This window comes from Scyliorhinus canicula, chromosome 1 (assembly GCF_902713615.1).
Source record: "Scyliorhinus canicula chromosome 1, sScyCan1.1, whole genome shotgun sequence".
NCBI lineage: Eukaryota > Metazoa > Chordata > Chondrichthyes > Carcharhiniformes > Scyliorhinidae > Scyliorhinus > Scyliorhinus canicula.
The window spans coordinates 194,610,862-194,636,730 of NC_052146.1; the positions used below are offsets into that span (position 1 = coordinate 194,610,862).

Below are 25,869 nucleotides of genomic sequence, written 5' to 3' on the forward strand. Positions count from 1 at the left end.
AATGCAAAGTGGTCACTGGGGCAGACATAAAAGATATTTTATTCCAATAGTAGACATCAATTTTACATCCAATCAAAACAAAGTAAACATTTTGTACATTTTTCCACTGTTGGTCCCCCCCCCCCCCCACCCACCCCCCCCCCCCCCCCCCCTCCACCCCAATATGTGATGAGCAGCTCCTCAAATATTGCTATGAACGGTCTCCACTGTACCTCAAAGTCCTTCTCTGACCCCCTTAAGGTGAATTTAATCTTCTCCAACCAGAGAAACTCATATAAATCCCCCAGTCAAGCTGCAACCCCCTGTGGCGTAGCTGACCTCAATTCAAACGAATCCGTCACCGGGCAATCAGTGAGGTCAAGGGCATGACATTGACCCCCTCCCCCTTCAGCAGCCCCGTCACCTCCGACATCCCAAAGATCGCTACCATAGCCTCAAACCCTACTACCTTTGAGAGGGTCCCGAACACTGCCTCCCAATAGCTCTCTAACCCCCCCGCACCCCCAGGACATGTGAGCATGATTTGCCGGTACCCACCCACACTTTTCACATTCATCTGCTCCCCCTAGAAAAAAAACACTCATCCGAGCCGCAGTCATGTGGACCCTGTGCACCACTTTAAATTGTATTAAACTCATTCTTGCACAGGAAGAGATGAGTTGACACTTTGCATCACCTCACACCAGAGTCTACATTCCATCTCCCTCCCAAGCTCCTCCTCCCATGTAGCCCATCAACCTTCCGGAAAAAGACTTTGTGAAGAAAGATCAGGAGGGACTGAGACACAAACAGAACCCTTGGCAGCACGTTATTCTTCACCACCTGAACCCTGCCTGCCAAGTGCAGCGTATCCCATCTCTTAAGATCCCCCGTGATCTCCTCCACCAACCCCTTCAGGTTCTACTTATGAATTGTGGCCTTCTCATGCGTTACCTGGATCCCCAGGTACCAAAACCGCTCCCTTGCCACCTTAAATGGCAGTGCCCCCAGGTACGCCCCGTGCAGAATTCATCAGGAACACCTCGCATTCCCCTACATTTAACTTGTAGCCCGAAAAGGCCCCAAACCTCTGCAACAAACTCATGAATATCCCCATACTGGGATAGACATTTAACAATATGATTTTCAACAATATTGAATGAGTATTGCAAAGTGAGTAGGAAAGGATATATGGAAATGTCAAGGAATGGGATTTGAGTCGGCAGCTCCAGTGGGGGATCTACCACAGCTACAATGGCCCGATGGTCTCCTTCCCAGTTGCAATGTTTCAGCATCTTCTCAAGCCTTTGGTTAGTTCCTGGCTGAAATTGTTTCATCATTCTCCCCACTTCACCTTCACCCCATGCTTCATTATTCCATCCATTCCTTCATTCCTCTTACCCTCTCTTGTTCAAATCCTTTAACCTCCTATTGTCACTCAACCTTACGTCCACATTAACTCCCTTACCCGCCCACAGCTTCAAACCTGTCTTGACACAAGGCTTCACCATGTCTCAGATCCCAATCAACAACTAGGATGGCCCTTCACGATCCACTTGAGGCTTTAGGAATCTCCTCACCCTTACCCTCACCCTTGGAAGGATCCCCCCCAAACTCAAAGGACTCGGTGGAAGGATTAAAATACTGCAACGCCATTCTCTGACCAGATGCTCGTTAAACACAGTTTCCTAATTGAAGAGTCATTTTCCATCTTTTCCATCTTTCGTTTTCCACCCATCACATCCTTACCTCTCTCAGCCGTTCCACAGCTGGCCCATTTCCACTTTTGCCACCTCACTCCTCGTCAGAACAGACCCCAACCACGATCTTCCCCTCATGATCGTCAGACTTGGTAGGCAACTGGCTTAGTACTCCATCAGCAGGCCTGGTGTGACCATCCCGAACAATATGTCACCAAATCCTCTCACCCAGGAAGGCATACAGCCAAGTTCTCCACCACAAGTTACAATCTTCGACCTTTACCATTTCTTCCACATCAGGTTTGAGTAGTTCAGTGACCTCCAACATCAAAATCAATAGCTCACCCAGATTCCCAACATTGTTCTTGAGAGGTAGTTGCACTGGGAGACTGGGGAAATCCCCAAAGTCCCAAAATTTCATGCCCGATATTTAAGTTGATGTTTTTTTTGAGCCTATGGAAATAATTTTCACTCCAGGGTGGGTTGGAGTCCAGTCCTCAAACCTAGCCCTCAAACTGCCCACTTCCAGGTTCAGTCGGTTGCTGACGTAGGAAATCGTTTACTTAATACTAGATTTATTTCCAGAATGTAACATGAAAATGTCAGCCTCCTTCCTAGCCAACACCCAGTGTCCCAGCAGTCTTTATTTATATGTGCTCAACCTGTTTTACATGTTTAATCCTGGCTGCTTAGATTTCCCAGGTCTCAGGAAATCCAGTGAACTTCCACGTTTCCTGACACAAACTCCATACCCCTATTCTGAAATAGTGGACCTATGTCGTCAGGAAGCACAATTGCAAAATAAGTATAGGATAAGACCAACAATATGTCAGTGGGTGAATACAGTGGGAGGAGGGGGGCATGAACCTTCCCCATCGCCCCACGGTAAAATGTCGGTCAGCCCCTCACCAACTTTAAATCCTGCTCCACATTGATAATATGCCATTAGTAGATGAGAGGACGACTTCTGCCCCTGAGGGACAGAATGTCCCACCCTCATGAGCTGTTAGCCAATCCGATTGGCTGGCAGCTCTGTAGTCACAGTAGCGCCACAGGACAGTGGTGACTACTGCTTGTACTACAGGCAGCCCCCAAGAAGGAAGAAGACGGGTGCCAGAGTTGAAAGCAAGTCCAGGCATTTTAGTATCTTGGTCAGGCAGGGATTGGAGACCCCAGAGACAGGGTAGGGGTTGGGGGTGTCGGATTTTACAGACCACGGGTGGGGGGGTAGAAAGTTGGGAGGATATCGTCTTTCAGGTGGCGTGACCCCATTGGGCCCGGTGAATACTGCAAAGGAGGTACCCCACAACATTCCTGCCGGCCTCTTGCCCTTGCAATAAACCTGCCAAGTTGGTCACCACCCATGCATCTTCTCCAGCCAAATGTATTACAGAGGTAGAAGCAGAATGAGTGAGGTAGTGGCCATGTAAGGACCCCAATAGGCTTAAGTTTTGTTATGCTAGCGTGGGGCAAAGCCATAAAAGACCCACCATGAGTTAATCAAGAAGACCAACAGTCAGATAAGGTTAGATCAAGCATACATATCAGCACAAACAAGTTTGTCCAAGTAGCCTGCTCCTGAGCTATACATTCGAGGTAATTGTGTTGTGTGTAACTGTTACCTGGTCGTGTACTCCTTCCACTTGTCTGGATGATCCAATAATTTCTGATAGGTGGCGTCAATAAGTCCTTGCACGTCTCTGAGAGTTTTTTTGTCCATTTCGTGTTTTGCCCTGATCCCTTCAAACTTTCGAGTTTCCGGAAGTTTCTGGCAGAGATCTCCGATCACCTTACCCCGTTTCCTGCACCACTCGAACTTTCCTTTCTCCGAGAAAAAATCCTGAAAGAAATCAGTCGTTCGCTGAGCTGATTAATCGGATTTGATGAGAGAACGGAGGTGCCACGTGAGGCTTACACACTTGACTAGCCATACAGAATTCAATCTAGATATTCTGTGGCGAATGGGCGCCCCAAAACGTCTCCGCTGCCTACACGCACAAGATGGAATGTTCTCCAACCAACTAGATGGATGTAACTTCAACAACACTTAAGAGCATAGGGTAACCACTGATGAACATTTTTTTTAAGTTTGCTCATGGGATTCGGGCTTTACGGACACAATTTATTTATTTATTTATTTTTTAAAATTTAGATTACCCAATTATTTTTTCCAATTAAGGGGCAATTTAGCGTGGCCAATCCACCTACTCTGCACATTTTTGGGTTGTGGGGGCGAAACCCACGCAGACACGGGGAGAATGTGCAAACTCCACACAGACAGTGACCCAGGGCCGGGATTCGAACCTGGGACCTCAGCGCCGTGAGGCGGTTGTGCTAACCACTAGGCCACCGTGCTGCCCTACGGACACAATTTAGGAACAGTTATGAGTCAACCACATGGCAGTGGATCTGGAGTCACATGTCGGCCAGACCAAGTAAAGATGGGAGATTTCCTTCGTCGCCAAAGGACATCAGTGAATCAGATGAGTTTTTATGACAATCGACAATAGTTTCATGGCCACTATCACTGAGACTCTCTTTTAAATTTTAGATTTTTTTTGATAAACTAAATTAAAAAATTTAATTTTAATTCCACCAGAATTATCCCACAGCGCCTCAATTTTTAGGCTGGCAGGCACCCGATGACTGAGGGTGAAAAACTGATAAAGCTTTCACCTTTGATCTTGGGTGGGAAGGAGGGGAGTCAGCACCTCAATCGGGAGGTCCATTCAGACCGGGGGAACCTCCTCTCAGGGAGCTGGGAGCTCTGGCTCTGATTAGCCGACAGCGCTCCAAGGTGGGACTTTGGCGGCTAATCAAACGCTCATTTTAAAAAAAAAAAAAATTTTTTAGAGTACCTAATTCATTTTTTCTAATTAAGGGGTAATTTAGCGTGGTCAATCCACCTATCCTGTACATCTTTGGCTTGTGGGGGCGAAACCCACGCAAACACAGGGAAAATGTGCAAACTCCACACGGACAGTGACCCAGAGCCGGGATCGAACCCGGGTCCTCGGCGCCGTGAGGCAGCAGTGTTAACCCACTGCACCATTGTGCTGTCCTGATCAAAAGCTCAACTGAGTGCAAAATAGCAGCAAGCCTGTCAGAGTTGGCAGGGACTCTCAGGATGAGGGGCGCCGAGTTTTCACCATCCTTAAAATTCAGGTAAATATTATGCTATGTAGTTTTTATGGTTATTTCAATGTAGTCTTTCAAAAACGTAGGTTTATTTCTTACTGTTTTCTCGAGATTCCGCCAGAGATCCTAATTCAATTCTTACAACATGTAGAACATAGAACATAGAACATTACAGCGCAGTACGGGCCCTTCAGCCCTCGATGTTGCGCCGACCTGTGAAACCATCTGAAGCCTATCTGACCTACACTATTCCATTTTCATCCATATGCCTATCCAGTGACCACTTAAATGCCCTTAAAGTTGGCGAGTCTACTACTGTTGCAGGCAGGGCGTTCCACACCCCTACTACTCTCTGAGTAAAGAAACTGCCTCTGACATCTGTCCTATATCTACCACCCCTCAATTTAAAGCTATGTCCCCTCGTGTTGGTCATCACCATCCGAGGAAAAAGACTCTCACTGTCCACCCTATCTAACCCTCTGACTATCTTATATGTCTCTATTAAGTCACCTCTCAGCCTTCTCCTCTCTAACGAAAACAACCTCAAGTCCCTGAGCCTTTCCTCGTACGACCTTCCCTCCATACCAGGCAACATCCTAGTAAATCTCCTCTGAACCCTTTCCAAAGCTTCCACATCCTTCCTATAATGTGGTGACCAGAACTGCACGCAGTACTCCAGGTGCAGCCGCACCAGAGTTATGTACAGCTGCAGCATGACCTTGTGGTTCCGAAACTCAATCCCCCTGCTTATAAAGGCTAGCACACCATATGCCTTCTTAACAGCCCTATTAACCTGGGTGGCAACTTTCAGGGATTTATGTACCTGGATGCCGAGATCTCTCTGTTCATCTACACTACCAAGAATCTTGCCATTAGCCCAGTACTCTGCATTCCTGTTACTCCTTCCAAAGTGAACCACCTCACACTTTTCCGCATTAAACTCCATCTGCCACCTCTCAGCCCAGCTCTGCAGCTTATCTATGTCCCTCTGTATCCTATAACATCCTTCAGCACTATCCACAACTCCACCGACCTTCGTGTCATCTGCAAATTTACTAACCCATCCTTCTACACCCTCTTCCAGGTCATTTATAAAAATGACAAACAGCAGTGGCCCCAAAACAGATCCTTGCGGTACACCACTAGTAACTGAACTCCAGGATGAACATTTGCCATCAACCACCACCCTCTGTCTTCTTTCAGCTAGCCAATTACTGATCCAAATCACCTTCAATCCCATAACTTCCTTATTTTCTGCAATAGCCTACCGTGGGGAAACTTATCAAACGACTTACTGAAATCCATATACACCACATCAACCGCTTTACCCTCATCCACCTGTTTGGTCACCTTCTCAAAAACCTCAATAAGGTTTGTGAGGCATGACCTACCCTTCACAAAACCGTGTTGACTATCGCTAATCAACTTGTTCTTTTCAAGATGATTATAAACCCTATCTCTTATAACCTTTTCCAACATTTTACCCACAACCGAAGTAAGGCTCACAGGTCTATAATTATCAGGGTTGTCTCTACTCCCCTTCTTGAACAAGGGGACAACATTTGCTATCCTCCAGTCTTCCGGCACTATTCCTGTCGACAAAGACGACATAAAGATCAAGGACAAAGGTTCTGCAATCTTCTCCCTGGCTTCCCAGAGAATCCTAGGATAAATCCCATCTGGCCCAGGGGACTTATCAATTTTGACATTTTCCAAAATTGATAACACCTCCTCCTTTTGAACCTCAATTCCATCTAGCCTAGTCGACTGAACCTGAGTATTCTCCTCGACAACATTGTCTTTCTCCAGTGTAAACACTGATGAAAAATATCCATTTAACGCTTCCACTATCTCCTCTGATTCCACACACAACTTTCCACTACTATCCTTGATTGGCCCTAATCTTACTCTAGTCATTCTTTTGTTCCTGATATACCTATAGAAAGCCTTAGGGTTTTCCTTGATCCTATCCGCCAACTACTTTTCGTGTCTTCTCCTCGCTCTTCTTAACTCTCCCTTTAGGTCCTTCCTGGCTAACTTGTAACTCTCAAGTGCCCTAAGTGTCACTGAACCATCCAATTCCATATGCAGCAAGACGTGTCTGACATTCAAGCTTGGGCTGGTAAGTGGCACGTAAATTCATACCGCTCAAGTGCCAAGCAATGGTCATCTCCGATAAGGGAAAATCTAACCCATGGTGTTAAACCGTATTACTACTGTACCACTGAATCTTCCACTATCAATATCCTCGGGGTTACCATTGATGTGGAAACTAAACTGGACCAGCCATATAAATACTGTGGCCACAAACCATCCACAAGGCATAAGTCAGGAATGTTATTAAGTATTCTCCACTTGCCTGGATGATTGCATCTCCAACAGCACTCAAGAAGCTCGAAACCATCCAAGACAAAGCAGCCCACTTGATCAGCAGACAATTCACCACAGTAAAAGGTCACTCCCCTCCACCACCATCGCACAGTGGCAGCGGTGTGTACCATCTACAAGATGCCCTGCAACAACTCACCATGACTTCTTTGTCAGCACCTTCCAAACCCATAACCTCTGCCACCTACAAGGATCAGGGCAGTAGACGCAGGACAATTGATGCATGAGAACACAACTACCTTCAGATTCCTCTCCATGCCATACACCATCCTGTCTTTAAAATTTATAACTGTTCCATCACTGTCACACATCTAGAATTCCCTTTCTAACAGCACTGTGGATGTACCTACGCAAGATGGACTGCAGGGGTTCAAGATGATGGCTTACCACCACCTTCTCAAGTGCAATTACGGATGGCCACAAATAGTGATCTTGTCTGCAATGCCAGCGCCCCAAGAATAAATTAAACAAAAGGAAGAAGCTCGGTTGCTACGTCAGGTCACGTACAAATAGAAATCTGCTAACTTTCACTTCACTTACCTTGTGTTGTGCAATAAGCTCTTCACTGTTCGTGCTAGTTAGCAGCTTGTTCTCCCGAGTCAGTTCCAACTTGCACTCCTCAACCTTTTCTACCAGTTTATTTCTTGCTGCTTCAATCTGAAGACGGAGCAAATGGTAGGGAGCTTCGGCCTGAAGGTCCTGAAATGAGCCAAGGACTATTATACAAATCAAAGCCAAGACTCGTAGCCTTGGATCCAAATCATGAACCCTGTGTGCATTCATTGACAAAATAAAAAGAAGCCTAATGGAATGCTGGTCCTTATTTCAAGGAGGCGGATTACAAAAGGGAGGTAAATGATCTTTCCACTGCATCGAGCCTCAGTCAGCTCAGTCTGGAGTACAGTGTTCAGTTCTGGGCCTCACTCTGATGTACTAGTCGTGAAGAGAGTGTGACACAAATTCTCCACATGATAATAGGCCTCAAGGGTTAAATAATCAGACCAGAGTTCCATCGACTAACCTTGAATTCCCTCGAGTGGAGAAGATTAAATGGCAAACTAATTGAGATGATCAAGAAATTGAATAGGGTAAACAGAGAGAAACTATTACCACTTGTGGGGGAGTACAGAACAAATAAAACTGGAACTAAGGCTGTTGAAGCGTGATGCAGAAACAATTTATTTACATAAAGGGTAGTGGAGCTTCTACAGTGGCTAGACTTCAAAAACACTTAATTGGCTGTTAACACTTCAAGTTGCCCTGTGGTAACAAACGGCGCTATCTAAACGCAAGTTTTTATTTCCGTTTCAGGAGATAATTACAAAATGCTAAAGTTCAAGTTATTTGTCAAAGAATTTTGAAATAACAATCCACTTTCTTGTCAATACAAATACTATATAAATGCATAGTTTAATTTATTTTCTGTCTCTCCCCTAATAAAACTGTGAATGCCAAGGCTCAATAATAGAAAAGCTTAAAACCGAGATTGATAGGATTTTTGAAAGGTAATATATTGATGGTTAATGGACCCTGGCAGGTTAGCTTTCGTCAAATTCAATGATGGAGCAGACGTGAAGGGATTGAATGACCTGCTCTTGTTCCTGTCCTATGTTAACTATGAGTCCCCTCCCTCACTCTCACCAACCCCCAAGTGTTATTTGCACCAACCTTCCACTGTTTGTGCAGACTGCGGACAGTCTCCTGGAGGCCTTGCTGTTCCTGTTCAGGGAGGATGTCAGTCAGTTCATCACAGGCCTTCAAAAAGGCATTCAGCGTTCTTTGATCCAACTGGCCGAAGAAATCCTGGTGGGAGAGGAATTGAGCCGTGAATAATAGTGACCAACACCCATCAGCCTCCATCTCAAACACAACATTGTAAACGTACTTACTGACTGTACCCATGTTGTGCACACACTTCAATTCTCAATCAGTTATTATCGGCAAGGGTAGAGGAGTTATTTTTTCATGGAATAAAACGTAACCCTCCACCGGATCACCATCGCCTTTGCAAGGACAGTAAGGGATCAGCAACAAAGGCTGCCCTTGCCAGCAATGGTCACATCCCATGAAATATTTTATTTTAAACTTGAATATCTCTTCCATAACAGCTGTGTGTGAGTTTACAGGCCTGTGCTGTGTAAGCTGACCAGAGGGGTGAGAGGTGGTAGGGGCACCACAAACTGCCCCCAGCCACCAGGAATGGGGGATTGGGTTAGTAGTTTCAGCCAGGGCACTGGGGGATGCCCTGCAATTCACCTCCGCATTCGAAAGAATAGGAGGCGACAATAAAAATCGTCAGGGAGAGATAGAGCAGGAATGAGAGAGAAAGAACAACAGAGGGGCAAAGTTTGTGTGCAACAAAGTGTGAGTTCATGAGCGTGTGTGTATGTGTAAGTGAACGAGTGAGCGTTCGAGTGCATGTGTGTGACAGCATGAGTGTGAGTCTGTGCGATGTGTGCGTGACTGAAAGAGTGAGCGTGTATGAACATGCATGTGTGAGTGAATTATTGAGAATTAAAGTGTGTGTGTAACAGAAAATGAAAGTAAGTCTTCGTGAATGTGGATATGAATGAGTGAGTTTGTGTGTGTATGTATGAATGAATGAGTGGGAGTGTGAATGAGTGTCTATGTGTGTGTGCACAGTAAGAAGTCTTACAACACCAGGTTAAAGTCCAACACGTTTGTTTCAAACACGAGCTTTCGGAGCACTGCTCCTTCCTCAGGTGAAGGAGCTGCGCTCCGAAAGCTCGTGTTTGAAACAAACCTGTTGGACTTTAACCTGGTGTTGTAAGACTTCTTACTGTGCTCACCCCAGTCCAACGCTGGCATTTCCACATTATGTGTGTGTGTGCAGCAGATAAAAACCCAGGCAGCTCTGATAGACCAAATGATCGTGTACCATTATTGCTATCAGTATTTATATCCAGTTAATGATTTTGTTCAACGGCTTAACTGACATTTGTATAATGGATACTCAGCAACAAGTCACTACAGTAGTAGTGTTTTGCTGAGCTCAGCTGCTAACGAGACGTTTAGGAGTTCTTTTCAGTTGCTGATCCTCTGTCCTTGGTAATTAATAACTGGGTCAAGCGAAGTCTGATTAGCAGGACACAGAACAAAACCAGGTGGGAAAATTGTTGGATAAATTTTCCAATTGGAAAACTCCCAACGTGGAGTCTCATCAACCAGACATATATAGAAATAAACATGCAAGAACCCAAAGTTTTGTGGGGCAAAACAAATCAGTGTTTGCTCTTGAGGTGGGGTCCTGATGGGTGGAGCTCCCAGTCTTGAAAGTAAAGTATTGTCAAAGCTGGGAATCTTAAATAGGAGCAAAAAGTGCTTGAAGAGCTCAGTGAAACAAGCAGAACTGTGAGTAAAAAGGGAGGTAAGGTTAGCATTTCAGGTCAATGACCACCCCCGCCCTACTGTCGCAATGCTCTCCCAGCTTCAGGGTATTTGAGCACACTTTGTGTCTCGGTTGAGGCGGTGAAGGGGGAAAGAAAGGGCTCGCCCGCCCGCCCTTATGGTCAGCTTCATCCGAGGTGTCCTACTCTCACCGTGTGTCTCGCCAAAAGCCGCTCAGGGTTTCCCTCCTCCATCATGGCCGTCTGGGCTGACTGCAGGATCACTTCCAGCTCCTTCCTGCAATCCTCAAACCTTTTCAGCAGACTGTTATTTGTTTCCATGCACTTCCTCCACTCAGCTCCTTGTTCAACCATGTCCTGTTGGGAAACAAGAGTGCAAGGTGGAAGTTTAGAAAGGAGTAAAATTTCTCATTGCTCGCAAATGATCTCAAAACGTTGCAAAGTGCTTTGCATCCAATGAGATACGTTTAAAGTGTAGCCAGTGTTGGAACACAGGAAAAACTGCACAGCAAGCTCCCACAAATAGCATTGTGATTACTGCCTGACCATCTTTTTCAAATATCAGATGAGGAACATTAGGAGAATTCCTTCTTTCAATAGAGTTGGGATTTTATACATCCGCTTTTCACTATATTGGCTGTGGAGCTCAGTCATTGAGTATTTCCAAGACAGAGATCGATAGATTTCTAATTATTAAAGATTATATCAACGAATATATCTTTAATATCAAGTTAAAGGAAACCTTTTAAGATCCTGAGGGGTATTGACAGGCTGGAAGTGGAAAGGATGTTTCCTCTTGGGGAAGAATCTAGAACTAACTGTCACTGTTTAAAAATAAGGGGTCGCACATTTAAGGCAGAAATTATCATAGAATTTACAGTGCAGAAGGAGGCCATTCGGCCCATCGAGTCTGCACCGGCTCTTGGAAAGAGCACTCTACCCAAGGTCAACACCTCCACCCTATCCCCATAACCCAGTAACCCCACCCAACACTAAGGGCAATTTTGGACACTAAGGGCAATTTATCATGGCCAATCCACCTAACCTGCACATATTTGGACTGTGGGAGGAAACCGGAGCACCCGGAGGAAACCCACGCACACACGGGGAGGATGTGCAGACTCCGCACAGACAGTGCCCCAAGCCGGAATCGAACCTGGGACCCTGGAGCTGTGAAGCAATTGTGCTATCCACAAAGCTACCATGCTGCCCGAAATGAGGAGAGGTTTTTTTTCCTTCAGAGGGTTGTGAGTCTGTGGAGCTCTCGTCCTCAAAAGGCAGTGGAAGCAGAGTCTTTGAATATTTTTAAGGCAACGGTGGATGGATTATTAACGAGGGGGTGAAAGGATATTGGGGGGTTAGGCAGGAATGTGGGGTTGAGGTTGCAATCGATCAGATCATCTATGATCTTATTGAATGGCGGAGCAACTCAAGGGGCCAAATGGCCTCCTCCTGCTCCTAATTTATACAGAGCATCTTGAGATGTTCCGAGTTGTCAAAGACTCTGGATAATACAAGCTTTTTCATTTCAAATAGCAAGAAATAAATGGTCAAATCACCCATTTTATATATTGGTTGAGTGATGAATCTATGCCAGGACATGACTGTTCTACTTCCAATAATGCCAGGGATCTTTTACCCTCACCTGAAGGGGCAGGCAGGGCCTCAGTTTCACATCCAATCCGAATAAACTGCATCTCTGACAGTGCAGCCTCAGTGGAGCGTTGGCACAGATTTTGGGTGGGAATTCTCCAGCCCTTCCCGGGATTGGTGGCACAGGTGAGGAATGTAAATTGCCACTGACTTCAGCAGGACCAGGACTAGAAAACACGGCAGGGGTCAATGATGAGCCACCTACACCATGGGGGAGGGGCTGGAGAATTCTGACCTTTGTGTTCAATTCTCTTGACTAATTGTAAACAGCTGCTGCTCTGCGTGTGTTGGAGGGAAGATATATCATGGCTGTACCCTTTGGGGGGAGCTTCAGCCAATGGGAGCACCACAATGAGAAACCCTGAAGAGTATCCTTGATTTGGTAACGTGAACCCTTCTCAAGAGAAACAACTCCTGGCCAGCAGCAAACAATGCGTCAATTTTTAAATTTTCAATGATCAAATCCCTCTTTGGCATTACCCTTCCTATCTTTGCAGCTTTCTCCAGCTCTATAATCCTGCACAATATCTGCATTCCTTCAAATCTGGTCTTTTAAGCATCAATGAAAGCCCTCCCTAAACCTCTGTATCTCCCTTACCCACCTTGAGACAATCCTTAAAACCTACTGCAGCTCCGGTACAGAATGACTGCTGTGGGTGAAACACAGACTCTTATGCTCCGCCTGCTGGGCGGAACCAGCAGGCAGGTTCTACCACTCATATTACAGTATAAGGTACATCCCACCTAGGTACCGCGATACCCCTAATATAGCCCACCACACCTACCTCTTTGACTTTTCACTCCCTCCACCACTGACACACAGTGATAGCCATGTGCACCATCTACAAGATTCACTGCAGTAACTCGCCAACTCGCCAGGAACTAGGCAGCACCTTCCAAATGCACGACCACTACTATCTAGGACAAGGGCAGCAGATAGCTGGGAACCCCACTGCCTGGAGTTTCCCCTCCAAGTCACTCACCACCCTGACTTGTAAATATATTGCATTTCCTTCACTGCTGCTGGGTCCAAATCCTGGAACTCCCTCCCTAACAGCACAATGGGTGTACCTATACCTCAAGGGCTGCAGTGGTTCAAGAAAGCTGCAGGCCACCACCTTCTCAAAGGCAATTAGGGATGGGCAACAAATGCTGGCCCAAAGCCCACATCCTGTAAAAATTAATTTTAAAATAAGGTATTGGGTCTGCTGCCTACTATTTCCTTCTGTGTCAGATTTGCCGTTTATGCACATTTGAATGCCTTGGGGCATTTTACGTTTCCTTTTCTCTGCATCAAAGGTGGCTTGCACGGCCATTTCAGAAGGCATTTAGGAGTCAACCACATTGCTGTGGCTCCGAAGTCTCATGTCGGCCAAATCAGATAAGGATGGCAGATTTCTTCCCGAAAGGACATTGGTGAACCAGAAGGGTTTTTATAACAATTGATGATAGTTTCATGTTCGTCGTCACTGAGACAAGCTGTTAATTCCACATTTGATTAATTGAATTTAAATTCCACCAGCTGCTGTGGTGGAATTTGAATCCGTGTCCCCAGGGTATTAGCCTGGGCACTCTGGATTATCAATCCAATGACATTACCACCACACCACCATCTCCCCAGGGTTCACCCTTGTGACAAGTTTTAACATTCTTCCTTCCCTCTGTTACATGTGAGGCTAGATACTGCAAACTGGCAGTTCCCTGTATAGAATATCCTGCCCTGGGAGTGGTAACCTAAATATAGGACATGGTAACACCATGACCTGACAGATTCCATGTCCGATATTCTGATTAGTGTTCCCGGAAGCTCCCTGCCAGAGTGGAGCACTTACTGATTTTTAAAATCTGACCTATATTACAAGTGTTTCACGAGCAGAAATGCATTTTGTCTGTAGTGATATTTCATAGAATTTACAACGCAGAAGGAGGCCATTCGGCCCATCGAGTCTGCACCGGCTCTTGGAAAGAGCACCCTACCCAAGGTCAACACCTCCACCCTATCCCCGTAACCCCATCCAACACTAAGGGCAATTTATCATTGACAATCCACCTAACGTGCACATCTTTGGACTGTGGGAGGAAACCGGAGCACCCGGAGGAAACCCACGCACACACGGGGAGGATGTGCAGACTCCGCACAGACAGTGACCCAAGCCGGAATCGAACCTGGGACCCTGGAGCTGTGAAGCAATTGTGCTAACCACCATGCTACCGTGCTGCCGTGGAATGTGGTCTAGGTACAAAACAACAGAGCGTCAAAGGGCTTGGCCACATAATAAGCTACAATGTCTAAGCCCTGGGTGTATCATGTCCTTGAAATGAGCTGCAGTCTCAGTGCTTTACGATAAATTATATATGGGTGTAGCTCGTTTCAACCTAGCCGTCCATTTTAATTCCCTTGACAGCAAGAGGCATGACTATTTCCTCTAGATGAAACATCAGTGATTAAGATTCGTCAATTTAAAACTGTCCCTCAGATTGGTTCTCCTATAGTCTACTCTGGCTGGTACCTCCTCAAAGAACTCTTGTAAATTTGTCAGACATGATTTCCCCTTCATGAAACCATGCAGACGGGTGGCTTGTTGGCACAGTGGTTACCACTCCTGCCTCACAGCACCAGGGACCCGGGTTCAATTCCAAGCTGGGTGACTGTCTGTGGAGTTTGCACATTCTCCCCAAGTTTGCATGGCTACAACATTCTACAGCGAATAAACACCCCGGGGAACAAACTTCCCAACAATCAACTATACAATCTGTACAGATTTTCCCCCTTTTTCACCCCCCCCCCCCCCCCCCCCCCCCCCCCCACCACCCTGCGACGAACAGCTCCTCAAACACGGTCACAAACATCCCCTTTTCGCAAACTCCCCTGCTGAGCCCCTTAACTCATACTTTATCTTTTCTAACCGCAGGAAGTCGTACAGGTCACCCAACCAAGCTGCTACCCCCGGTGGCGATGCCGACCGCCACTCCAGCAAAATTTGTCGCCGTGCAATCAGACAGGCAAAAGCCACGACATCGGCCTTCCTCCTCTCCATGAGCTCTGGCTTCTCTGAGACCCCAAATATCGCCACCAAAGGGTCCCTACCCACTCCCTCCTCCACTATCCTGGCTCTAAGACTGCGAACACTCCCACCCAGAATCTTCCCAATTTTTGCAACCCCGAAACATGTGCACATGATTCGCTGGCCCACGCCCACAACTCTCACACTCATCTGCTACCCTCTGAAAGAACTCACTCATTCTTGCCTGAGTCATATGCACCCTGTGCACCACCTTAAACTGCATCAGGCTCAACCTTGCACAAGATGGGGCTGGTTTAGCTCAGTAGGCTCAACAACTGGTTTGTCATGCAGAACAAGACCAGCAGCATGGATTTAATTCCCGTACCAGCTGAGAATTCTGAATTCTCCCTCCGTGTACCCAAACAGGTGTCAGGATGTGGCGATTAGGGGCTTTTCACAGTAACTTCATTGCAGTGTTAATGTAAGCCTACTTGTGACAATAAAAAATTAGTGGGCAGCATGGTAGCACAAGTGGCTAGCACTGTGGCTTCACAGCGCCAGGGTCCCAGGTTCGATTCCCGGCTTGGGCCACTGTCTGTGCGGAGTCTGCACATTCTCCCAGTGTCTGCGTGGGTTTCCTCCGGGTGCTCCAGTTTCCTGCCACACTCCAAAGATGTGCAGGTTAGGTGGATTGGCCATGCTAAATTGCCTTTAGTGTCCAAAAAAGGATAGGAGGGGTTATTGGGTTACGGGGATAGGGTGGAAGTGTGGGCTTAAGTGGGTCGGTGCAGACCCGATGGGCCGAATGGCCTCCTTCTGCACTGTATGTTCTATGTTCTACATTTACCAAGAGGAGGTCCCGTTTACCCTCCGCAGTGCCTCACTCCATGCTCCTCAATTGATCTCCCCTCCCAACTCTGCTTCCCATTTCTTCTTGATCTTCACCACCCGCTCGCCTGCCTGCTCCCCCAGGCACTTGAATAAATCCCAATTCTCCCCTCCCCTTCCATATGCGGAAGCAGCAGTCGCTGCAATGGGGTGGATCTCAAACAGCGGTGTTCGCACCGACATCCCTTCCACCCTAAAATACCTCCTCAGCTGATTCCATATCTTCACCGTGGACCGCACCACCGGGCTCCCTGAATACCTACTCGGAGCCATTGGCAACTCTGCCGTCACCATAACCCTCAAACTAGAACCCTTACAAGATTCCTCCTCCACCCTAATCCACTCTACCGCTTCTCCTTCCCGCCACTGCCGCACCTTGTCCACATTCGCTGCCTAATAATGAAGCAAGTTTGGCAATCCCCCCTGCTGCCTCTGCCTCTGTAGCAGAGTCCTGCCCACCGTCAGCACCTTCCCCGCCCATACAAAGTCAGAAATGATCGTGTCCACTTTCCGAAAAAAGGCCTTTGGTATAAAGATCGGGAGAGCTTGACAGATAAACAAGAACCTCGGCAGAATATTCATTTTCATCACTTGGACCCTCCCCGCCAGTGTTAAGGGCAGTGTATCCCACCTCTTATGATGCTCCCTGGCCTCCTCCACCAGCTTTGTTAAGTTGCACTTATGGAGCCTTGTCCATTCCTTCACTACCTGAATCCCCAAGTACCTAAACCTATCCCTTGCTACCGTAAATGGCATCCACACTAAATTAGCCCACTGTCCCAGCTCATTCACCGGGAATACCTTACTTTTCGCTACATTCAGCTTGTATGGTTTTATATTGATACAGGGATATGGGGAGAGTGCAGACCAGTGGGATTGGTTTGAAATTGATACAGGGAGTATGGAATAGTGGGATTATTTTAAGATCAATGCTGGGCTATGGGGACCGAACTGGACAGTGGGATTGGTTTTAGATTCATAAAATGAAATGAAATGAAAATCGCTTATTGTCACAAGTAGGCTTCAAATGAAGTTACTGTGAAAAGCCCCTAGTCGCCACATTCCGGTGCCTGTTCGGGGAGGCTGTTACGGGAATTGAACCGTGCTGCTGGCCTGCCTTGGTCTGCTTTAAAAGCCTGTCATTTAGCCCTGTGCTAAACCAGCCTTGAAGAGAGAATGGGGCAGTGGGATTAACTTGATATCAATGGGCAGAGAAGAACGCAGAGGGATTGATTTGAGACCAATACAGGGCTGCAGGGAACAATGGGATTAGTTTCAGATCGATAGAGGGTCTGTGATGAGAGAATGGGACATTAGAAGTAATTTGATAGCTTGAACAAAGAGCTGGCACAGGAGCAATAAAACAAATGGCCTGTTCGGGCTGTCATTTTAAAAATGTTTTCTGAGAGGTGAGCGTCGCTGGCAAGGCCAACATTTGCTGCCCATTCCTAATTGCCCTTGAACTGAGTAGCTTGCTGGCCATTGCAAAGGGCAGAGGGTCAACCACATTGCTGTGGGTCTGGGGGTCACATATAGGCCAGACCAGATAAGGACAGCAGATTCCTTCTCTAAAGGACATTAGTGAACCAGCTGGGTTTTTCTGACAACCGATGATAGTCGTCATGGTCACCATTTCAGAGATTGAAGTTAGCTTTATATTCCCAATTTATTAACTGAATTTAAAATTCAGCTGCCTTGATGAGATATGAACGTGCGTCCCCGGAGCATTAACCTGGGTTTACATAGATTACTAGTCCAGTGATATTACCACTACGTCACGGCTTACCCAAATGCTGCATGGTGCTATCATTCTTAAGATTGCAGGAATTTGCATTCATGGTAAATAAAGACATGGGGCTGAATTCTCCATCGGCGGGATCCTCCACTTCGCCGGCAGCGCACTCGCGCTCGCGGATTTTCCGACGGCGTGGGGGTGTCCACAATGGGAAACCCTATTGGCCTGCTGCCGGGACAGAGAACCCCACTGCCAGCGGGGGGGGGGGGCTGCCCCATAGAACGGGTGCGGAGGGACGGAGGATCCTGCCCACGCTCTCTCGGTGTCACTCTGTACAGAGCAGGTGAAGATTTGAACACGGTTCGGGGTAGAGACAATGGGGAGCCACCTGGAATGATGTTTGAATCTGAAGGAGTTTCTTCTGAAGGGCAGAGGAATCCAAGTGTCTCAGCACTTTGCTGGCTGTCAGCAGTTTCTGAATTGTCTGCATATCCCTCTCGGCCGCAGCCATGGCTTTCTTGCATTTGTCTTGGCAATTTGTCAATTCCTACAGAGGTGGGGGGGAATAAAAGGAACAGAGGCTTTAGTTCCACGTTTCTGCCATCAAACTCTGCCGAGCTGAAGAAGTATCTCGACTAACCTGATGTCTCATCTTGAAACTGTCCACAGAGTGACCCTCCGCTTCTGCAGGCGAGGTGATCTGATTGGCTCTGCTCAGTGGTTCAAAGAATGCCGTGATGTGCTTCTCCAGCTCGTCGAGCGGAGCCAACAACTGCTCAGCTTCCAGCAGCAGACACTGACAGCGCTCTCGAACCTGCGCAAACACAGTCAGGCATCAGCCAGGCAAAGCTTCAAAATCAAACAGCTTACAGAACATTTCTATTAGTAGGGTAAGTTTGGACACTGTCCCTTCCACATCTGGGATTTTTTTTTTAGAATTTACAGTGCAGAAGGAGGCCATTCGGCCCATCGAGTCTGCACCGGCCCTTGGAAAGAGCACCCCACCCAAGCCCACACCACCACCCCATCCCCGTAACCCCACCCAACCTCAGGCAGCCTCTGCAGAGAGAGGAACATAATTAACATTTCAGATCAGGACATTTCACCTGTTTCTCTCACTGCACAGGCTGCCAGATCTGCTGAATTTATCCAGCATTTTCTGTTTTATTTGCCATAAATGTTCGTTTGGTGATCAATACGGACCAGTACTTCAGACTCTCAAGGTTGTTGGAGTGAACATCACTCTAGAGACTTAAACGCACAATGTAGGCTAGCCCTCAAGTATAGTACTGAGGGAGGGGTGCTTTGTCAGAGGGTTAGCACTGAGGGAGTGCTGCTCTGTCAGGGGGTCAGTACTGAGGGAGTGCTGCATGGTCAGAGGGTCAGTACTGAGACAGTGCTGCTCTGTCAGAGGGTTAGCACTGAGGGAGTGCTGCTCTGTCAGGGGGTCAGTACTGAGGGAGTGCTGCATGGTCAGAGGGTCAGTACTGAGACAGTGCTGCACTGTCAGAGGGTTAGCACTGAGGGAGTGCTGCTCTGTCAGGGGGTCAGTACTGAGGGAGTGCTGCATGGTCAGAGGGTCAGTACTGAGGGGTGCTGCACGGTCAGAGGGTCAGTACTGAGGGAGTGCTGCTCTGTCAGGGGGTCAGTACTGAGGGAGTGCTGCTCTGTCAGGGGGTCAGTACTGAGGGAGGGGTGCTTTGTCAGAGGGTTAGCACTGAGGGAGTGCTGCTCTGTCAGGGGGTCAGTACTGAGGGAGTGCTGCTCTGTCAGGGGGTCAGTACTGAGACAGTGCTGCACTGTCAGAGGGTTAGCACTGAGGGAGTGCTGCTCTGTCAGGGGGTCAGTACTGAGGGGTGCTGCACGGTCAGAGGGTCAGTACTGAGGGGTGCTGCACGGTCAGAGGGTCAGTACTGAGACAGTGCTGCTCTGTCAGAGGGTTAGCACTGAGGGAGTGCTGCTCTGTCAGGGGGTCAGTACTGAGGGAGTGCTGCATGGTCAGAGGGTCAGTACTGAGACAGTGCTGCTCTGTCAGAGGGTTAGCACTGAGGGAGTGCTGCTCTGTCAGGGGGTCAGTACTGAGGGAGTGCTGCATGGTCAGAGGGTCAGTACTGAGACAGTGCTGCACTGTCAGAGGGTTAGCACTGAGGGAGTGCTGCTCTGTCAGGGGGTCAGTACTGAGGGAGTGCTGCATGGTCAGAGGGTCAGTACTGAGGGGTGCTGCACGGTCAGAGGGTCAGTACTGAGGGAGTGCTGCTCTGTCAGGGGGTCAGTACTGAGGGAGTGCTGCTCTGTCAGGGGGTCAGTACTGAGGGAGGGGTGCTTTGTCAGAGGGTTAGCACTGAGGGAGTGCTGCACTGTCAGGGGGTCAGTACTGAGGGAATGCTGCACTGTCAGAGGGTCAGCACTGAGGGAGTGCTGCTCTGTCAGGGGGTCAGTACTGAGGGAATGCTGCACTGTCAGAGGGTCAGCACTGAGGGAGTGCTGCTCTGTCAGGGGGTCAGTACTGAGGGAGGGGTGCTTTGTCAGGGGGTTAGCACTGAGGGAGTGCTGCACTGTCAGAGGGTCAGTACTGAGGGAGTGCTGCATGGTCAGAGGGTCAGTACTGAGGGGTGCTGCACGGTCAGAGGGTCAGTACTGAGGGGTGCTGCACGGTCAGAGGGTCAGTACTGAGGGAGTGCTGCTCTGTCAGGGGGTCAGTACTGAGGGAGTGCTGCATGGTCAGAGGGTCAGTACTGAGGGAGTGCTGTATGATCAGAGGGTCAGTACTGAGGGAGTGCTGCACTGTCAGAGGGTCAGCGCTGAGGGAGTGCTGCACTGTCAGAGGGTCAGCGCTGAGGGAGTGCTGCTCTGTCAGGGTTGTCAGTACTGAGGGAGTGCTGCATGGTCAGAGGGTCAGTACTGAGGGAGTGCTGCACTGTCAGAGGGTCAGCGCTGAGGGAGTGCTGCACTGTCAGAGGGTCAGCGCTGAGGGAGTGCTGCACTGTCAGAGGGTCAGCGCTGAGGGAGTGCTGCACTGTCAGAAGTCAGTACTGAGGGAGTGTTTCACTGTCAGGGTCAGTACTGAGGGAGCGCTGCACTGTCAGAGGGTCAGCGCTGAGGGAGTGCAGCTCTGTCAGGGGGTCAGTACTGAGGGAGTGCTGCATGGTCAGAGGGTCAGTACTGAGGGGTGCTGCACGGTCAGAGGGTCAGTACTGAGGGAGTGCTGCTCTGTCAGAGGGTCAATACTGAGGGAGTGTTGCACTGGTTGGGGTGTACAACTGAGGGAGTGCTGCACAGTTGGTAGGGCAGTACTTAGGAAGTGCTGCAGTGTCTGGGATTCACTGTGGGGGGTGGGTAGTGGTGTGTCTTGGAGTGACTGGGAAAGTTTAATAATAGGAGATTAACCTGCCGCCTGAGATTGGGATCACAATATTTCAGATAGGTCACATTGGTGAATCCACTCAAACAGTCCATGCTTACATGGACACATAGGCCTGACAGTCCACACTGACCCAAAGACCACACTGGTCAGACAGACACATTGGTATTTTCCAGTCTGGTACAGAACTCTAAGAGCGGACATACTTCTGACCATGCTGACCTAACCCTCTGTTAACGAGGCAGCGAAGAGGAGTGATTGGTGGGCTTCCTTGGAACAAAGGAGGCTGAGGGGAAATTTGATTGAGCTGTACAAGATCGTGAGGGGCCTGGATTGGGTGGATGGGAAGGGCCTGTTTAGTTCAGCAGAGAGGTCAGTGGCTCGGGGGCATAGATGTAAAGCGATTGGTGGAAAGATTAGAAGGGCATCTGAGGGTTGTGGGCGTCTGGAAGTCACTGCCTGAAAGCGTAGTAGAGGCAGAAACCCTCACATCATTTAAAGGATATCTGAATTTGCACCTCAAGTGCTGTAACCTGCAGGGCTGCGCATCAAATGCTGGAAAGCAGGATGAGGTTGAGTGGCTCGTATTTCGGGCGGCACAGACACAATGGGCAGAGTGGCTTCTTTCTGTGATGTACATTTTTCTAAATAGCTAGAAGAGAAGGAATGTGGAGGGACATGGGGAGTGGCAGGACATGAACTGCTCCTTTGGAGAGTCAGTATGGATGTGATGGGCCGAATGGCCTTCTTCTGTGTTGTAACAATTCTATTATCATTCCAACTCAGGTTTCTGACCCCTGCCTGGTGCAAAGGCTGATTCTTACTTTTATCAGCTGATCCTTAACAGTCGACATTGTGGCCAGCATCTGTGTTACTTCATCCTGGGGCGTGTCCTTTGTTAGCTGCTGGGCTATCTTGGAGACCAGTTTGTACTGAGCTTCCATTATTGGCACCTTTTGCTTTATGACCTGCACAGCACAAAAGAAACACAAACAACAGCACGTAACAATCCAACAAGGTCATCCAGGAACTAAAGCCACTGAAGCTAGGCCTATGACAGAGGCCAGTCCGTGTGCTTCAAAGAATCGCTGTGGTTCAGTTTACTGTACATTACAACAGTGTCACCATTAGCACCACTTGGAAGGTCTTCATATCCATGCATCAACAATAGTAACCCAAACTTTCATTGATGACTTGCATTGGACAGGCACCCAGATGGTCAACATTGGGGCCAGGACTTTCCGGTGTCCTGTGGCGTGTTTTTCAGCGATGCACCATTGGCCGCCAGTGGGATCTTCTGGTTTTGCCAACGTCCACTTCATTTTTGTATGGCTCGCCCGTCCCTTCATGCGGGAACCTGCCGCGAGGGGATCACCTTCAGCAGGACTGTCAGATCCTGCCAGTGGGAAGGGCTGAAAAATCCCACCCTGGGATTTTCTGTACCTATTCAGAAAGCCCCTCTCTGTATTATACCATTGAGGTACCACCACCACATATACATACATTGATGTATACATGATATTTTGAGCATACACACAACACAAGGATACATACACACACCAACACATTCTCTACGAATATGTTGATCATAGAATTGTTTCATAGAAATTGCTTTTGAGGGATATTCTTCCTCAATATCTCTTTACCCACCACCCATTTAAAAAATGTTACCTCAATCTTCTCAACGCAACCTGTCACACAAAATAACAATGCATTGAACAATTATCTCAGTATAAAGTTGTTTCTCCTACTCTGGCTCTCACTGCCTCTCATCCTGACAATCTTCCGCTCACCACGCGTGTTAGATTTTCAGGAGGGGCCCGGGGTGTAAAACCAGCATCGTGGAATCACCCAACAGGCCAGCTGGAATGCAGTTTTACACTCAGATGCCAAGTCGAAAATCTGTCCCACTCGTTCGGTCATACAGATTCTGGTACCTCTATATCTTGCACGTAGGTCTTGACGTTGAGGAAAGACACATCCACCGGGGCATTTTGTTTTTCGTTGGCTGTCTCCACGAAGCTCTTCAAAGCAGATACCCCATCCAGATACTCCTTCTTTAGTTTGTCCATCTCATCGGCCCGTGCATACTGCAAACAGGAACACATCGTTGCAATAGCTTGAGTGATTGAAACAACCCAGCTGCAGGATACAGAACCACCTCCTAGCCAGGTAGGTTGGTAGCTCTAAAGACGTTTAATCCCATTGATGTGCAAAAATTTATGAAATAATTTCTCTGCGTCTTTACTTAAATACAAGCTGCTGGAAGCATTGTGGACACAGAGGGTATTAACATACAATAAAGAATTGTGTTTAATGATTACCTGGCGTATAATTAAATAGTGGCATCCATTAAGCAAAACAAAATGGTTGCCACTGAAGTATTCTGATTGAACAGCAATATCTAATCATTTCGCAGAGCTCCGTTTGGTGGGAAGCACATGATTTTCTCCCTTGAAGACCGTTATGAAAATCCAACTACCTTTTTTCGGGAACATCGAATTAGAATTACTACAATGCAGAAGGAGGCCATTGGGCTCATCGAGTCTACATCGACCCTCTGAAAGGGCATCCTACCTTGGCCGACTCCTCCGCCCTATCCCTGTAACCCCACCTAATCTTTGGATACTAAGGGGCAATCACGGCCAGTTCACCAAACGTGCACATCTTTGGACTGTGGGAGGAAACCGGAGCACCCGGAGGAAATCCAGACATGGGGAGAAAGTACAAACTCTACACAGACCGTCACCCTAGGCCGGAATTGAACCCGGGGCCCTGGAGCTGTGAGGCAGCAGTGCTAACCACTGTGACCACTTGCCGCAAGCATGGAATGGAGCCATACAAGTGATTCCATAACGCGCCTGTGAACGGAAGTGACCCAGCAAGCCATCAAGGTGTAAAAGGGAATATAGTCGCAGGAAGGATAACCACTTTCATCTTCTAGGGCAAACTGGGGATGGAGAATAATTGTTGGCCTTCCCAATGGCAGCCACAAAAGAATAATGGTGACCTCTCCATTCTGTGCACAGCGACTTAGTTCAAGTCCTGAAAGACGTGCTGTTAGGTGAATTGGACATTCTGAATTCTTCCTGTGTACCCGAACAGGGACCAGAATGTGGCAACTAGGTACTTTTCACAGTAACTTCATTGCAGTATAAGCCTACTTGTGACAATAAAGATTATTATTATTATATGGCCAGTAATCTGCTCCTGTCACCGGTGTGTACACTTTTCGCAGCTCTTATCCAGGTCACTGAGCACTGGCAGCTGCCAGGATTCTCTATTATATTCAACCTTATAAGAAGGAATGATGGGACCCAGGACAACCTACATGTTTCACTTTGACGAAGAGCTCCCGCCAACGTCCGTTGAGTAAGAGTAGCTGCTGTTTTAGGTCGCGAGAGACCAACTCATCGCATGTCTCAATGAGGAAATTTCCCGCGTCGTTCATTACAGAGTGCTGTTGGATCCAGTGAGGGAGGTGTCGGAAGAAGTCCTTCAAACACAAAATGTAAGTAATGTAAGAATGGAACACTGAATGTTAAATATCAACAACTGCTTTTGATGGGGAAACTATCCCGCGACACAACTTCACCATTTGTGTAAAACGCAGGCAACAATGGTTGATCCACTTTGTAACCTTCTTTAAATGTCACCTTGGCTCAAGGTGCTGGGACTTGGGAGTCAAAGTGTTCCACTCCAGTGCTCCAGCCAATGGCCTTAATTGTATGCAGCCACAGATGGCCGAGGAAGTGCTGCATATGCATAGGTACACTCCACCTGAAGAAACACACTGAGCTCCTGTCAGTATGATGGAGGAGGGTGTTAAAGAGCTCAAGGTACTCATTTGGAGAAAAGCAAAAAGAGTTCTCACCTTTGCCCTCGGCCAATATTCTATCATCAACCACCACCAAAAGCAGATTAATCGACCTTTCATCAACACACCGTTTGTGGAATCTTACTGTGCATAAAATGGCCACTGCAATCTGCCTGCATAACAACAGTGACTGCACTCCAAAGACATTCCCTATCTAAAGAGCATTGAGGTGGTGCTGGTGATCCGTACAGTGCTCCAGTTTCCTTTAATCAGGCTTGAGTTTCCGCTTTGGGCACAAACTGACAATTCGGCGTAAATTGCGCTGATAATTACGAATATTTTTCAAAGATAAACTATGGTGTAAGTTTCTGATCTAACTCATTTGCATAACCACAAACACAAAATCTACCAAGAAGCAGCATATTCAAGCAGCTTTTCAGAAGGTAATTGTCTATTTGTTTTGCCGCTACAAATATCCCTCAGTATATTCCTGATTGGTAACCTAGAGCCATTAATTTATTAGGCTGCAAGTGAGTTTTTCACACATAATTAGCATTTTCAATAAACCTGTGAGTGACCCGTGTAATGAGTATAAGAGATTGGGATATATATTGTACCTTACATCTGTTGCAGTAAGGCTTTTTTTAAAGCCTGAATTAAGGAATATATTTGTTGCAATGATATTATTAAAGAACTAGGTTAAAGTATCCAGACTGTGGGCGGGATTTACCACCCACCCCGCCGTGTGTTTTTCAATAACGGAGACAGCCCGCCAGCAGGATCTACCGACCCTGCCGATGTCAACGGGATTTCACGGTGACAGTACCCCTTATTGCC

The 25,869-nt window shown here is 47.6% G+C and overlaps 1 protein-coding gene across 16 annotated transcripts in view; it reads right to left on the minus strand.

The window, feature by feature from the left end:
• The window catches only part of syne1b (spectrin repeat containing, nuclear envelope 1b), a 667,652-nt gene that overhangs the window by 454,383 nt on the left and 187,400 nt on the right, over window positions 1-25,869 (minus strand). For all 16 annotated transcript variants that reach the window (XM_038805568.1, XM_038805603.1, XM_038805543.1 and 13 more), the window contains 9 exons: window positions 24,547-24,711; window positions 23,153-23,305; window positions 22,040-22,183; window positions 18,495-18,668; window positions 18,243-18,401; window positions 10,766-10,930; window positions 8,874-9,008; window positions 7,746-7,904; window positions 3,302-3,519 (listed from right to left, as the gene is read on the minus strand). In XM_038805568.1, coding sequence (XP_038661496.1) covers window positions 3,302-3,519; window positions 7,746-7,904; window positions 8,874-9,008; window positions 10,766-10,930; window positions 18,243-18,401; window positions 18,495-18,668; window positions 22,040-22,183; window positions 23,153-23,305; window positions 24,547-24,711 — 1,472 coding nt within the window. The remainder of the gene's footprint in view (window positions 1-3,301; window positions 3,520-7,745; window positions 7,905-8,873; window positions 9,009-10,765; window positions 10,931-18,242; window positions 18,402-18,494; window positions 18,669-22,039; window positions 22,184-23,152; window positions 23,306-24,546; window positions 24,712-25,869) is intronic.